The 15,596-nt window shown below is 45.3% G+C and overlaps 2 protein-coding genes across 4 annotated transcripts; one reads left to right on the forward strand and one right to left on the reverse strand.

The window, feature by feature from the left end:
* POLR1H (RNA polymerase I subunit H) lies at window positions 1-4,862 on the reverse strand. The gene is given in 5 exon segments (XM_068178347.1): window positions 1-300; window positions 302-328; window positions 2,309-2,400; window positions 4,735-4,831; window positions 4,833-4,862. Coding segments are annotated over 5 exon segments (333 nt in total). The 3' UTR covers window positions 1-213.
* A 2,981-nt stretch (window positions 4,863-7,843) lies between these two features.
* LOC137466650 (alpha-1,3-mannosyl-glycoprotein 2-beta-N-acetylglucosaminyltransferase-like) lies at window positions 7,844-14,562 on the forward strand. 3 transcript variants are annotated; one of them, XM_068178344.1, is made up of 2 exons: window positions 7,844-7,962; window positions 13,098-14,562. In XM_068178344.1, exon 2 carries the CDS (start codon window positions 13,111-13,113, stop codon window positions 14,458-14,460), a length of 1,350 nt encoding a protein of 449 aa, XP_068034445.1. In that variant the 5' UTR covers window positions 7,844-7,962; window positions 13,098-13,110; the 3' UTR covers window positions 14,461-14,562. The 3 variants fall into 3 exon arrangements, with proteins under 3 accessions (XP_068034445.1, XP_068034446.1, XP_068034444.1); XM_068178345.1 differs by lacking the exon at window positions 7,844-7,962 and adding an exon at window positions 10,355-10,378; XM_068178343.1 differs by lacking the exon at window positions 7,844-7,962 and adding an exon at window positions 11,611-11,675.
* The last annotated feature ends 1,034 nt before the right edge of the window (window positions 14,563-15,596 follow it).

The raw sequence follows: 15,596 nt of genomic DNA on the forward strand, positions 1-15,596 counted from the left end.
GGGCTATTTCAGGGATATTTTGGGAATATTTCAGGGATATTTGGGGGATATTTCGGGGATATTTTGGGAATATTTCGGGGCTATTTTAGGGATATTTGGGGGATATTTTGGGGATATTTTAGGGATATTTGGGGGCTATTTTGGGAATATTTCGGGGCTATTTTAGGGATATTTTAGGGATATTTTGGGGAGGGCTGGGGCCGTGCCGGGGTCTCACCTGCAGCGGGGGCAGGTGTAGAAAACCGTCTGGCCCTCGTCGGCCGAGCGCATCTGCCGCGTGTGGAACCACATGCCAACGTGGGGCGCACCTGGGGCAGCTCCTGTCCACCTGCACCGCCAAAATCCAAATTATTCACCCAAAAATACCCCAAAATCCAAATTATTCACCCCAAAATACCCAAAAAATCCAAATTATTAACCCCAAAAATCCCATTAAATCCCCTGTGGAACCACATGCCAACGTGGGCGCACCTGGGGCAGCTCCTGTCCACCTGCAGGGCCAAAATCCAAATTATTCACCCCAAAATCCAAATTATTCACCCCAAAATACCCCAAAATCCAAATTATTCACCCCAAAATCCAAATTATTCACCTCAAATTCCAAATTATTCACCCAAAAATACCCAAAAAATCCAAATTATTAACCCCAAAAATCCATTAAATCCCGTGTGGAACCACATGCCCGGAGTGGGCGCACCTGGGGCAGCTCCTGTCCACCTGCACCGCCAAAATCCAAATTATTCACCCAAAAATCCAAATTATTCACCCCAAAATATCCAAAAAATCCAAATTATTAACCCCAAAAATCCCATTAAATCCCCTGTGGAACCACATGCCAACGTGGGCGCACCTGGGGCAGCTCCTGTCCACCTGCACCGCCAAAATCCAAATTATTCACCCAAAAATACCCTAAAAAATCCAAATTATTCACCCCAAAAATCCCATTAAATCCCATTAAATCCCGTGTGGAACCACATGCCCGGGTGGGCGCACCTGGGGCAGCTCCTGTCCACCTGCACCGCCAAAATCCAAATTATTCACCCAAAAATCCAAATTATTCACCCAAAAATACCCCAAAATCCAAATTATTCACCTCAAAATACCCCAAAAATCCCATTACATCCCATTAAATCCCATTACATCCCATTAAATCCCGTGTGGAACCACATGCCCGGAGTGAGCGCACCTGGGGCAGCTCCTGTCCACCTGCACCGCCAAAATCCAAATTATTCACCCCAAAATACCCCAAAATCCAAATTATTCACCCCAAAATACCCAAAAAAATCCAAATTATTAACCCCAAAAATCCAAATTATTAACCCCAAAATCCCCCAAAATCCAAAGTATTCACCCAAAAATCCCATTAATTCCCATTATTAACCCCAAAAATCCCATTATTTACCCCAAAAATCCCCTCAAATCCCATTATTCAACCCAAAAATCCATTATTCACCCCAAAAATCCCATTATTCACCCCAAAATCCCCATTTTTCATCCCAAAATTCCCTTTTTTTACCCCAAAAGCAAAAATTTTGGGGATTTTTTGGGGAATTTTTTGAGAAATTTTTAGGAATTTTTTGGGATTTTTTGGGAATTTTCTGGGAATTTTTTTGGGATTTTTTTGGGGAATTTTCTGGGAATTTTCTTAAGCATTTTTTTGGGAATTTTTGAGGATTTTTTGGGGAATTTTTGGGGAATTTTTTCAGGAATTTTTTGGGAATTTTTTCAGGAATTTTTTGGGAATTTTTTTTGAATTTTCCGGAAATTTTTTGGGAATTTTTTTTTAATTTTTGAGGGATTTTTTGGGAATTTTTTTGGGAATTTTTTTTTGGAATTTTTTGGGGATTTTTTGGGAATTTTCTGGGAATTTTTTGGGAATTTTTTTGGGAATTTTCTGAGAATTTTTTTAGGAATTTTTTGGGAATTTTTTACGAATTTTCCAGAAATTTTTTGAGAATTTTTTTTTTTTGAATTTTTGAGGAATTTTTTGGGAATTTTGGGGGAATTTTCTGGGAACTTTTTTAGAAATTTTTGGGGAATTTTTGTGGATTTTTTTGGGGAATTTTCTGGGATTTTTTTTGGGAATTGTCGGGAATTTTCTGGGAATTTTTGGGAAGTTTTTTAGGAATTTTTTTTGGAATTGTCGGGAATTTTCTGGGAATTTTTGGGCAGTTTTTTAGGAATGTTTTGGGAGTTTTCGGGAATTTTCTGGGAATTTTTTGGGAATTTTCTGGCATTTTTTGGGAGTTGTCGGGAATTTCCTGGGGGATTGCCGGATGTTGGGGTCCCCTCCCCCTCACCCCCTCACCGTGGGTCCCTCCTGGGGGGCGGGGCCGGCGCCCCTCCCCCAGCCCGGGGCGGCGAAGGTCAGCGAGGTCCGGAGCGGGCAGCCCTGGAAATCTGGGGAGAAAAAGGGGGGAAATCGGAGAAATCGGGGAGAGCCCGAGAATGGGGGAAATGGGGAAAAAACGGGGGGAAAATGGGGAAAAACGGGGAAAAAATGGGAAAAAAACGGGAGAAAAAGGGGGAAATCGGGAAAATCGAGGAGGAGCCGGAGAATGGGGGGAAAGGGGGAAAAACGGGGGGAAAATGGGAAAAAATGGGAAAAAAATGGGGAAAAAATGGGAAAAAACGGGGGGAAAATGGGGAAAAAATGGGGAAAAATGGGGGAAAAAAACAGGAGAAAAAGGGGGAAATCGGGAAAATCGGGGAGAGCCGCAGAATGGGGGAAATGGGGAAAAACGGGGGAAAAATGGGGAAAAACCGGGAAAAAAACGGGGGGAAAACGGGGGAAAAATAGGGAAAAATGGGGATAAAATGGGGAAAAATGGGGAAAAAACAGGGAAAAAAACAGGAGAAAAAGGGGGGAAATCGGGGAAAATCGGGGAGAGCCGCAGAATGGGGGGAAAGGGGGAAAAACGGGGGGAAAATGGGGAAAAAATGGGGAAAAAATGGGAAAAAATTGGGGAAAAATGGGGGAAAAAAATGGGGGAAAATGGGAAAAAAACGGGAAAAAAACGGGGGGAAAAATGGGGGGAAAAATGGGGAAAAAATGGGAAAAAATGGGGGAAAAAACAGGAGAAAAAGGGGGAAATCGGGAAAATCGGGGAGAGCCGGAGAATGGGGGGAAAGGGGGAAAAACGGGGAAAAAACGGGGGAAAAAAACGGGGAAAAATGGGGAAAAATGGGAAAAAAACGGGGAAAAAAACAGGAGGAAAAAGGGGGGAAATCGAGGAAAATCGGGGGGAGAGCCGGAGAATGGGGGAAACGGGGAAAAACGGGGAGGAAACAGGGAAAAAATGGGGAAAAATGGGGGAAAATGGGGGGAAAATGGCGGGAAAAATGAGGAAAAAAGGGGAAAATTTTGGGGGGGATTTTTGGGCATTTTGTCAGGAGTTTTGGGAATTTTTTGGGAAATTTTTGGAAAATTTTTGGGGAATTTTTGTGAATTTCAATGAGATTTTTCCAGGATTTTACTGGGTTAAACTGACATTTTTTCAGGATTTTGCTGGATTAAAATGAGATTTTTCCAGGATTTTACTGGGTTAAAATGACATTTTTTCAGGATTTTGCTGAGTTTCAATGAGATTTTTCCAGGATTTTGCAGATTTTCACAGGATTTGCCGATTTCCTTGGGTTTTTTTCGGGTTTTTGGATTTTTTTCGGGGTTTTCGCCCCCAAACCTGAGCCCTGGAGGCTGAAGCTGCAGCGGGGGCAGAATTGGGATGGGATTTTTATGGGATTTTATTGAATTTAATGGGATTTTAATGAGATTTTATTCAATTTTAATGACATTTTCCCAGGATTTTACTGAATTTTAATGAGATTTTTCCAGGATTTTTGTGAATTTCAATGACATTTTTTCAGGATTTTACTGGGTTATAATGACATTTTTTCCAGGATTTTGCTGGATTAAAATGAGATTTTTCCAGGATTTTTGAGAGTTTCAATGAGATTTTTCCAGGATTTTACTGGGTTAAAATGACATTTTTTCAGGATTTTGCTGAGTTTCAATGAGATTTTTTCCAGGATTTTGCAGGTTTTCACAGGATTTGCCGATTTCCTCGGGGTTTTTTTCGGGGTTTTTGGATTTTTTCGGGTTTTTTGCCCCAAACCTGCGCTCCGGAGGCTGAAGCTGCAGCGGGGGCAGAATTGGGATGGGGATTTTTATGGGATTTTATTGAATTTAATGGGATTTTAATGAGATTTTATTGAATTTTAATGAGATTTTTTCCAGGATTTCACTGGATTTTAATGAGATTTTCCAAGATTTTTGTGAATATTAATAAGATTTTTCCAGGATTTTACTGGATTTTAATGACATTTTTTCAGGATTTTACTGGATTTTAATGACATTTTTCCAGGATTTTTGTGAATTTCAATGAGATTTTTCCAGGATTTTGCAGGTTTTCACAGGATTTGCCGATTTCCTCGGGGGTTTTTTTTCGGGTTTTCGCCCCAAACCTGAGCCCTGGAGGCTGAAGCTGCAGCGGGGGCAGAATTGGGATGGGATTTTTATGGGATTTTATTGAATTTAATGGGATTTTAATGAGATTTTATTGAATTTTAATGAGATTTTTCCAGGATTTTTGAGGGTTTCAATGAGATTTTTCCAGGATTTTGCTGGATTTTAATGAGATTTTTCCAGGATTTTGCAGATTTTCACAGGATTTGCCGATTTCCTCGGGGTTTTTTTCGGGTTTTTTGGGTTTTTTTCGGGTTTTCGCCCCAAACCTGCGCTCCGGAGGCTGAAGCTGCAGCGGGGGCAGCGCACGGTGCTGGGGGGGCCGGGCCGGGGCAGGACGGAGCCGCACTCGGGGCAGAATTCGGGGCAGGGAGCGGAACCGGGACGGGGGCTCCATCCTGGGGGGGACAGCGGGCTCAGAGCGGCCCGAAAACGCACCAGAAACAGCCCAAGAACCCGAATTTCCCAAAAAAACCCAAATTCCCCCCAAAAAACCCACATTTCCCTGAAAAAATTCCCCCCAAAATAAACTGAAATTCCCCCAAAAAACCCCCAAATTTCCCAAAAAAACCCCAAAATATCCAAAAAAACCCCCAAAATTAACCCAAAAAAACTCAAATATTCCCCAAAAAAACCAAAATTCCCCATAAACACCCAAATTTCCCCTAAAAAACCACAAAATTCCCCAAAATAACCCATATTTTCCCCAAAAAACCCCAAAATTCCCCCAAAAACCCCAAAATTCCCCCAAAAACCCCAAATTTCCCCAAAATTACCCAAATTTCCCTGAAGAAACCCAAATTCCCCAAAAAACCCCAAATTCCCCCCCAAAAAACCCAAATTTTCCCCCAAAACCCCCAAATTTCCCCAAATTCCCCCCAAAATCTCCAAAAAAGTTCCGCTCAAAACTCCCCCAAAATCCCAAATTTCCCTGGAAAAACCCCAAAATTCCCCCCTCCCCCCCCACAGCCCTCCCCTCCCCACCAAAATTCCCAACATTTCCCAAATTTCCGCCAAAAATTCCACCCCAAACCCCCCAAATTCTCCCCCAAAAATCCCAAATTTCCCCAAAAAAACCCCAAAATTCCGCCCCTCCCCCCAGCCTCCCCTCCCCCCCCAAAATTCCCAAATTCTCCCCCCGAAAATCCCAAATTTCCCCCAAAAACCCCAAAGTTCCCCCAAAATCCCGCCCCAGCCCCCCAAAAATCCCCCAAATTTCCCCCAATTCTCCCAAAATTCCCCAAATTCTCCCCAAAATTCCCCAAAACTTCCCTAAAATCCCCAAAATTTCCCCAAAATTCCCCCAAAATTCCCCAAAATCCCCAAAAATTCCCCAAAATTCTCCAAAATTCCCCAAATTCTCCCCAAAAATCCCAAATTTCCCCCAAAAAACCCCAAAGTTCCCCCCAAATCCCCGCCCCTGCCCCCCCAAATTCCCCAAAAATTCCCAAAATTCCCCCAAAAATCCCCAAGTTCCCCAAAAATCCCCCAAATTCCCCAAAAATCCCCAAAATTCCCTAAAAATCCCCAAAATCCCCCAAAAATTCCCAAAATTCCCCCAAAATTCCCCAAATTCCCCAAAATTCCCCCAAAATTCCTTAAAAATTCCCCAAAATTCCCCAAACTCCCGAATTCCCGAGCCCGCCCCTCCCCCACCTCTCCCGGAGCCGCCTCAGCGCGCGCGGGAAGCCCAGGCCACGCCCCTTCCCGCGGCGTCACTTCCGCTCCCTCGGCGAACCGGAAGCCTCCCTCAGCGCCCCTGGGGGAGCGCTTAATGAAGCGCTAATTAATTAATTAACGCTCTAAATGAGCGGAGGGGGCGTGGATTAAACAGAGGGGCGTGGCTAACACAGAGGGGCGTGGCTAACACAGAGGGGCGTGGCTTACATGTTCTAAAAGAAGGCGTGGCTCACCAACGGCTGGAGGGGGGGCGTGGTTAGACCGCGAGGCCGCCTTATTTGCATACCCTACGCGGCTTGGCGCGTTCTGATTGGCCACAGCCCGGTGTAGGGGGCGTGGCCTCGCCGTTGCCATGGCGACACTTCCGCTGCGCCCCACCGGAAGTGGCGGCCGCGGCCGGGCAGGCGCCGCCGGTACGGGGGGGGGCAGGGCGCGGATTTTGGGGCGATTTTGGGACTTTTGGGGATTTTTGGGGATTTTTGGGGGGTCCCGGGGGAGGGGGGGACCCCCCGGGGCTGGCGGGGGGGGGAGGGGCGCTGGGCGGCGCCGCTTTTGGGGATTTTTTTGGGGTTTTTGGGGTTTTTGGGGCCTTGTTTGGGGAGGGGGAGGGGCCTGAACCCCAAAATGGCGGCGGGGGGGGAGGGGAAATTTGGGGGAATTTGGGGAAATTTGGGGGAATTTTGGGGATTTTGGGGTTTAGGGGAGGCTTTGGGGGGTGGTACGAGGGTCTTAGGGGTTAATTGAAATTTTGGGGGTTTTTGGGGGTTTTAAGGGATTTCTGGGGTTTTCTTTTGGGATTTATTTGGATTTTTTGAGGGGTTTTTTGGGATTTTTTTGGCATTTTTTTGGGGATTTTTTTGGGTTTTATTTGGATTTTTTGAGGGATTTTTTTGGGATTTATTTGTGTTTTTTGAGAGATTTTTTGAGGATTTATTTGGATTTTTTGAGAGATTTTTTTGGGATTTATTGGGATTTTTTGGTGTTATTTTTGAGGATTTATTTGGATTTTTTGAGGTTTTTTTTTTATTTTTTAGAGTTTTTTGGGGGATTTATTTGGGATTTTTTGGGGGTTTTTTAGGGTTATTTTTGGGGGTTTTTTGGAGGTGTTTATTTGGATTTTTTGGGGTTATTTTTGAGGATTTTGGTGTTGATTTTGGGGGATTTTTGGGGTTTTTTTGGGGCATTTATTTGGGATTTTTTGGGGGTTTTTTAGGGGTATTTTTGGGGATTTTAGGGGTTTTTTTGGAGGTATTTATTTGGATTTTTTGGGGTTATTTTTGAGGATTTTGGTGTTGATTTTGGGGGATTTTTTTTTTGATTTTTTGGGGTTTTCTGGGGCATTTATTTGGGATTTTTTGGGGGGGTTTTTTAGGTTATTTTTGGGTTTCTTTTGAGTTATTTATTTGGATTTTTTGGGGGTTATTTTTGAGGATTTTGGTGTTGATTTTGGGGGATTTATTTGGGATTTTTGGGGGGGTTTTTAGGGTTATTTTTGGGGTTTTTTTGCAGGTATTTATTTGGATTTTTGGGGTTATTTTTGAGGATTTTGGTGTTGATTTTGGGGGATTTTTTTTCATTTTTGGGTTTTTTTTTTTTGTTTTCCAGCTCCGGCTTTTCCCTCTGCCCCCCCCAAATCCAAATTTTGGGGAATTTTCTCGCTTTTTCCGTTTTTTAAATTTTTTTCTTCCCCCCCCCAGGATCTGCCCGGCCCCTCCCCCCTCCAGGAGCCCCAAATTCCGGAATTTTCCCCCAAAATTCCCGAGGGAGCCTCGGGGGGGGAGGGGGGAGCCTGAGCCCCCTCCCCCACTCAGCAGCAGGTGAGCGCCCGGGCGCGACGAGGGGAAAAAATGGGGAGAAATGGGAAAAAAATGGGAAAAAATGGGAATTTTGGGGGAAAGATGGGGGGGAAATGGGGAAAAAAATGGGGGAAAATGGGAAAAAAATGGGAAAAAAATGGAAAAAATGGGGGAAAAAATGGGGAAAAAATGGGGGAAATGGGGAAAAAATGGGAAAAATGGGGAAAAAATGGGGGAAAATGGGGAAAAATGGGGGGAAATTGGGGAAAAAAAATGGGGGAAAAAATGGGGGGGAAAATGGGAAAAAATGGGGGGAAATGGGGAAAAAATGGAAAAAATGGGGAAAAATGGGGAAAAAATGGGGGGAAAATGGGGAAAAATCGGGGGGAAATGGGGGAAAAATGGGAATTTTGGGGAAAAAATGGGGGGGGAAATGGGGAAAAATGGGGAAAAATGGGGAAAAAAATGGGAAAAAATGGGAAAAAATGGGGGAAAAAATGGGGGAAAAATGGGGAAAAATGGGGGAAAATGGGGAAAAAATGGGAATTTTTGGGGGAAAATGGGAATTTTGGGGGAAAAATGGGGGAGAAAATGGGGGGGAAATGGGGAAAAAATGGGGGAAAAATTGAAATTTTGGGGGGGAAAATGGGGAAAAAATGGGGAAAAATTTGGAAAAAAAATGGGGGAAAAAATGGGAATTTTTGGGGGAAATGGGGGGGGAAATGGGGAAAAATGAGAAAAATGGGAATTTTGGGTAAAAAATGGGGGGGGAAATGGGGGAAAAATGGGGGGGGGAATGGGGAAAAAATGGGAATTTTGGGGGGTAAATGGGGGAAAAATGGGAATTTTGGGGGGGAAAGTGGGGAAAAATGGGGAGAAAATGGGGGGGAAATGGGGAATTTTGGGGGAAAATTGGAGAAAATGGGAAAAAATTGGAAATTTTGGGAAAATTTGGGGGAAAATGGGGGGAAATGGGGGGGAAAAGGGAGAAAATGGGTGAGAAAATGGGGGAAAATGGGAATTTTGGGGAAAAATGGGGAAAAATGGGGGGAAATGGGAATTTTGGGGGGAAATGGGGGGAAATGGGGAAAAATTGGAGGAAAAAAGGGAATTTTTGGGTAAAAATTGGAATTTTGAGAAAAAAAAATGGTGGAAATGGAATTTTGTCAAAAAATGGGCAAAGGGGGGGAAATGGAAAAAAAAGGAATTTTGAGGAAAAAGTGGGATAGAACAGGAAAAATGGGGAAAAGGCTGGAATTTGGAAAAAATGGGGAAAAATGGCGGGGGAAAATGGGAATTTTGGGGAAAAAAGGGGGGAAATTGGCATTTTGGCCAAAAAAATGGGGGAAAATGGGAAAAAAAGGAACCAATGGGGGGAAAAATGGAAATTTTGGAGGAAAAATTGGGAAAAAAGGGGAAATAAAGGAGAAAAAATTGGAATTTTGGGAAGAAGTAGAAAGTTGGGGGAAAACAATTTGGAAAAAATGGGGGAAAAATCCATTTTTAGCAAAAAGTAAAGAAAAAGTGGAAAAATTGTGGGGATTTTGGCTTGATAAAAATTGGAATTAAGAATTAAGAATTAATTTGCCCAAAATTTGGGATTTTCACCCCAAAATCTGAATTATTTTGGATTTTCCCCAGAGTCTGGGAATTTTGTGTTGACAAAAAATGAATTAATGAGGAATTTTTGCCCGAAGATCCTCAAAAAATTCAAAAATTTGGGCTTTTCCCCTCAAAACCTGAATTAATTTGGATTTTGTCCCACATTTTGGGAATTTTTGGCTGACAAAAATGGGAATTAATGAGGAATTTGCCCAAAGTTTGGGTTTTTCACCCCAAAGTCTGAATTATTTTGGATTTCCCTTCAGATTTTGGGGATTTTTGGCTGACAAAAATGGGAACTAACCGGGGATTTTTGCTTTAAAATCCTCAGAAACGCAGAAATTTGGCATTTTCACCCCCTAAACCCCCCGAGGAAGGGGAAAAAGGAGAAAAAATGCAATTTCCACCCCAAAAATGGAAATTTTGGGGGGATTTGAGGAGATTTCATCACTTGGCCGCTGCCCAGGGGGGAAGGAAAATTCCGAATTCGCTGACTCAGCAGCTCCAGCTGCAGCCACGGCCACGCTCGGGGCAAAACTCCCGAAATTTGGGCAAAACTCCCAAAATTTGGGCAAAACTCCCAAAATTTGGGCAAAACTCCCAAAATTTGGGCAAAACTCCCAAAGTTTTAGGCAAAATTCCCAAAGTTTCGGGCAAAAATCCCAATTTTTTTGGGCAAAACCCCCAAATTTTGAGGCAAAAATCCCAGATTTTGGGCAAAAAAAGCCCCAGATTTCGGGGCGAGTCGCAGAAAACTTGCAGATTTTGGTTGAAAAGTTCCAAATTTCGAAGAAATCCCGGAATTTTGGGGCCAAATTCCAGGATTTTGCCGCAGGTAATTCCCCCCCAATTCTTCCTCCTTGGTTTTCCCCGTTAAACTCTGATTTTTCTCTTTTTTCCTCACTTTTTTCCTCTTTTTTTCTCCTCTTTTTCTGTTTTTTGGGGTTATTTTTTCCCATTTTGGGGCCATTTTTTCTCAGGCAATCCCCCCCAACCTCTCCCTTCTCTCTTTTCCCAAAAAATCTGATTTTTCCCTCTTTTTTTTTCCCCTTTCCTTGATTTTTTGGGGCGGTTTCTGGGGACTTTGGACCGTTTTTATTCCCCCGGGTTTTCCCTTCTCCCCCCTCCCCTCTGGCCCCCATTTTTGGGATAAAATCCGAATTTTTTGGCTTTTTTTTGCCCCTTTAATTCCCTTTTTCCGGTGCTGACGTGGCCGGGGCAGCGTTTAACCCTTGAGCTCCCGCGCTGCCGCAATCCCCGAGAATTTTTTGGTTTTTCCTTTTTTTTTTTTGAATTTTCCTGCATTTTTCCCATTTTTTTCCAGTTTTTTAACCCTCTCATATTCCCCCCTCTTTTTTTTAACCCCTCCCGGGTTTTTTCTCCCTTTTTTCTGGGATTTTTTAACCCTTTCTCGGATTTTTTCCTCTTTTTTTTCTGGTTTTATTCTTTTAATTTTTGAAAATGAAAATTAATTCCTTAATTTTCTTTTCCCCTTTTTTCTCCCCATTTTTTTCTCCTCTTTTCTCCCTTTTTTTTCTCCTTTTTTTTTCTCCTTTTTTTCCTTTTTTCCCCCCTTTTTTCTCCTTTTTTTCTTCTCCCCCCCTTTTTTTCTCCCCATTTTATTTCTTTTTTCCTTTCTTTCCTCTTTTTTTTCCCCTTTTTTTCTCTCCTTTTCCCCCCCATTTTTTCTCCTTTTTTGTTTCTCCTTTTTTCCTACACCGTTTTTCCTTTTCCCCCTTTTTTTCCCCATTTTTTCCCCTTTTTTCCTCTCTTCCCCCCCCCTCCTTCACCCCAAATTTCTTCAACATTTGAACTCTCAAATCCCCATTTCCGTGCATTTTACCCCATTTTTTTTTTCACCTTTTGGAATGGAAAATTCTCCCTGGGTTCAAATTTCGCAGGATTTAAAATTTAAAACTCCAATTTTGATTGGAAACTTCAATTTCACAGCGTTGGAAATTAAAATTTAACGTTAAAATTCCTTTAAAGTTAAGATCTAACGGCATTTAAAATTCGAAATAATTTAATATTTAACAGGGTTTAAAATTAAATTTTAACCTGGGAATTAATATTTAACACGATTAAAAGTTAAATTTTACCAGGATTGGACTCTGCCCTTGGACTCCGGGTCGGTGAGGGCTGAATTTGGTTTTTTTTCTCTTTTTTAAGGATTTTTGTCTCATTTTTAACAGAATTTTAAGGAATTTTTAGGAAGTTTTTTCACCTTCAGTGAAATTTGGGGTGAGAGCCCCAAATTTCAATTTTTTCTCATTTTTAAAGCAATTCTGGGGCTTTTTTAAGGGGATTTTTGTCAGTTTTGGGGATTTTTTAGCAGGGTCCAATTTGCCTTTCCCATGCTTTTTTCTCTCTGTTTTAAAATTAATTCTGGGGAAGTTTTGGGGGTTTTTTTGGGATATTTTGTTAATTTTTATTTATTTCAGCCACAAGGTTTCAGTTTCTCTTTCGGAAGGGATTTTGGTGGTAAAAAAGGGAATTTTGGGGGCTGGAAATTGGGATTTGGGGCTTTTTTGTGCCCATAATTCAAAAATTGTGACTTTCCCCCCATTTTTTAACCCCAAATTTCCTTTTCCAACATTTTTAACCCCAAATTTCTCTTTCCCCCCGTTTCTCCCTCATTTTTAACCCCAAATTTCTCTTTTTTATCCCCAAATTTCTCCTTTTTAAGCCCAAATTTCTCCTTTTCCCCCTATTTTTAACCCCAGATTTCTCTTTTTAACCCCAGATTTATTTCCCCCCCATTTCCCCCTTGTTTTTAACCCCAAATTTCTCCTTTTTAACCCCAAACCTTTCTTTTTTCACCCCAAATCTCTCTTTTTAAACTCCAAATCTCCCTTTTCCCCCCCCAATCTCTTTTTCCCCCCAAATCTCTCTTTTTTAACCCCAAATCTTTTCCCCTCCCAAAACTCTCCTTTTTTCCCCCAAATTTCTCTTTTTTCACCCCAAATCTCCCTTTTTCCCCCCAAAACTCTCTTTCCCCCCCCCAAATTTCTCTTTTTTCCCCCCAAATTTCTCTTTTTTTCACCCCAAATCTCTCTTTTTTTTTTCCCCCAAATCTCTCTTTTTAAACTCCAAATTTCTCTTTTTTCCACCCCAAATCTCCCTTTTTAACCCCAAATCTCTCTTTTTTTTCCCCCCCAAATCTCTCTTTTTAAACTCCAAATTTCTCTTTTTTTCCACCCCAAATCTCCCTTTTTTAACCCCAAATCTCTCTTATTTCCCCCCCAAATCTCTTTTTTCCCCCAAATCTCTCTTTTTTAACCCCAAATCTCCCTTTTTTCCACCCCAAATCTCTTTTTTCCCCCAAATCTCTCTTTTTTCCCCCCAAATCTCCCTTTTTTAACCCCAAATCTCTTTTTTTCCCCCAAATCTCCCTTTTTCCCCCCAAATCTCCCTTTTTTAACCCCAAATCTCTCTTTTTTCCCCCAAATCTCTCTTTTTTTCCCCCAAATCTCTCTTTTTTCCCCCCAAATTTCTCTTTTTTTCCCCCCGAATCTCCCTTTTTTAACCCCAGATCTCTCTTTCCCCCTGCCCAGCCCCATGTGAAGGATGCTCAAGAAGACCAGCCTGGCCCTGCTGGGTGCCGCGCTCTTCCTCGCCTGGAACGGGCTCCTCCTCCTCTTCCTCTGGAGCCGCCCGGGGCCGCTCCCGAACCCCCAGAACCCCCAAATCCCCCCCAGCTCCCGCCTGCTGCCGGCGCAGCTCCTGCAGCTGGCGCAGGACGCCGAGGCCGAGCTGCGCCTGCAGCGCGACCTCCTGCTGCAAATCCAGCGGCTCGGCCGCCTCCAGCGCCAGAAATCGCCCCAAAAAACCCCAAAACCGCCCCAAAAAACCCCAAAACCGCCCCAAATCCCCACCGCCGGCGAGGCGCCGGTGATCCCGGTGCTGGTGCTGGCCTGCGACCGCAGCTCGGTGCGGCGCTGCCTGGATAAAATCCTGCGCTACCGCCCCAGCGCCCGGCGCTTCCCGGTCATCGTGTCCCAGGACTGCGGCCACGCCGAGACGGCGGCGGTCATCGCGTCGTACGGCGCGGCCGTGGCGCACATCCGGCAGCCGGACCTGAGCGACGTGGCGGTGCCGCCGGAGCACCGCAAGTTCCAGGGTTATTACAAGATCTCCCGGCACTACCGCTGGGCGCTGGGGCAGGTGTTCCGCACCTTCCGCTACCGCGCCGCCATCGTGGTGGAGGACGACTTGGAGGTGGCGCCGGATTTTTTCGAGTATTTCCAGGCGGTTCTGCCGCTGCTGGAGGAGGACCCGACGCTGTGGTGCGCCTCGGCGTGGAACGACAACGGCAAGGAGGGGCTGGTGGACGCCGGGCGCGCCGAGCTCTTGTACCGCACCGATTTCTTCCCCGGCTTGGGTTGGTTGCTGTTGGCCGAGCTTTGGGATGAGCTGGAGCCCAAGTGGCCGCCGGCGTTTTGGGACGACTGGATGAGGCAACCCGAGCAGCGGCGCGGCCGGGCGTGCGTCCGGCCCGAGGTGTCCAGGACGATGACCTTCGGCCGCAAGGGCGTGAGCCACGGGCAGTTTTTCGACCAGTACCTGAAGTTCATCAAACTCAACGACCGCTTCGTGCCTTTCACCCAAATGGACCTTTCTTACCTCAAAAAGGACGAGTACGAGCGCTTCTTCCTCCAGCAGGTTTATTCCGCCCCCGAAATCCAACTGGAGGAGCTGCAGAAGGATGCGGGGAGGGACTCGGGGGCGGTCAGGCTCCAGTATCGGGGCAGGGATTCCTTCAAGGCTTTGGCCAAAGCGTTGGGCTTGATGGACGACCTCAAATCCGGCGTCCCCCGCGGAGGTTACCGCGGCGTCGTCAGCCTCGTGTGCCGGGGGCGCCGCGTTTTCCTGGCGCCCCCCTCGGACTGGACGGGCTACGACCCCTCCTGGAGCTGAGGGTTGCATTTCCTTGGTTTTATTTCGATTTTTATTTTTATTTTTTTATTTTTATTTTTTTTTTTTGGCGGTGGGTTTTGCAGAATTAAAGAGGTGAGAAACGCCGGCGGCGGTGGTGGGGGAGGGGGTTGTTCTCCCCTCTGAATCCCAGGTTTGCGTCGAGTTAAATTCGTTAAGCGATTCGGTAAATTCGAGCGGTTGAAAAGTGGCTTTCGGGGATAAATTTGGGGTTTTTTTGTTGTTTTTTTCTGGGGGCGGTGGGAGGGCTCGCGGGGGGATCAGGAGGCGGACGCGGGGCAGGGGTTTTCCAGAATAAAAAGCTGAAAAAAACCGGGGGATTCTCCCCACAAAATCCCATGTTTGTTCCGCTGCCACGCCCGTCTGAATTTCATCCCAAAATTCAGGCGTTGAAAAAAAGTCCCTTTCGGGCTTAAATTTGGGTTTTTTTTTTTTTGTGAAGCCACAACTGCTCCAAGGGAACCAACAGCAGGATTTGGGAGCGCCGGTGACACCCCCAAGCGCCCGAACCCGATGAAATGGGCTCCAATCCAGGCGGGAATACCCAGCGGCTCTTCCGGGCGCAGGAATTTCACCAGGAAATGCCGAAATCCTGGAAATCACAGCCTCGGAACCCCGGAGGAACGGGCCGGGAGTCCCACCAGGAGCCACTTCCAGGGCTGGGGGCCGCTCTCAGGCGTCCCCCGAGTCCCGCGGGGGGATCCCTGCTCCATCCCCGACTCACCCTCAGCAATTTCTCGGGCTCCCGGGGACATTCCAGAACATTCCGGAACGTTCCCGGCCGTTCCAGGCCCGTTCCTCCCCCGCCATTTTGAGGCCTCACTCCCCCCTCACGGACCCTTTTATGTACCCCGCTCAGGTCCCGCCCCTCGCTGCCATTGGTTGGTTTTTCCCGCCCAAAGCCCACCGCTCGTTCTGATTGGCTGGGCGCCCCGTCACTCTTTGTTTCTCGCACGCTGATTGGTCAGGGCGGCGCTGAGGGGCCGCATCCCCTCAGGGCCGCGGCCGTGGCGTGACGCCGGTCCCGGCGCGGATTTTGCAGGTTTTGCCTCATTTTTAAAATTTTTTATTTTATTTTATTTTATTTCTTTGCGTTAAATTCTCGCGAAGCGCCCCCG

The sequence above is a fragment of the Anomalospiza imberbis genome, unplaced genomic scaffold (assembly GCF_031753505.1).
Source record: "Anomalospiza imberbis isolate Cuckoo-Finch-1a 21T00152 unplaced genomic scaffold, ASM3175350v1 scaffold_371, whole genome shotgun sequence".
Classification (NCBI taxonomy): domain Eukaryota; kingdom Metazoa; phylum Chordata; class Aves; order Passeriformes; family Viduidae; genus Anomalospiza; species Anomalospiza imberbis.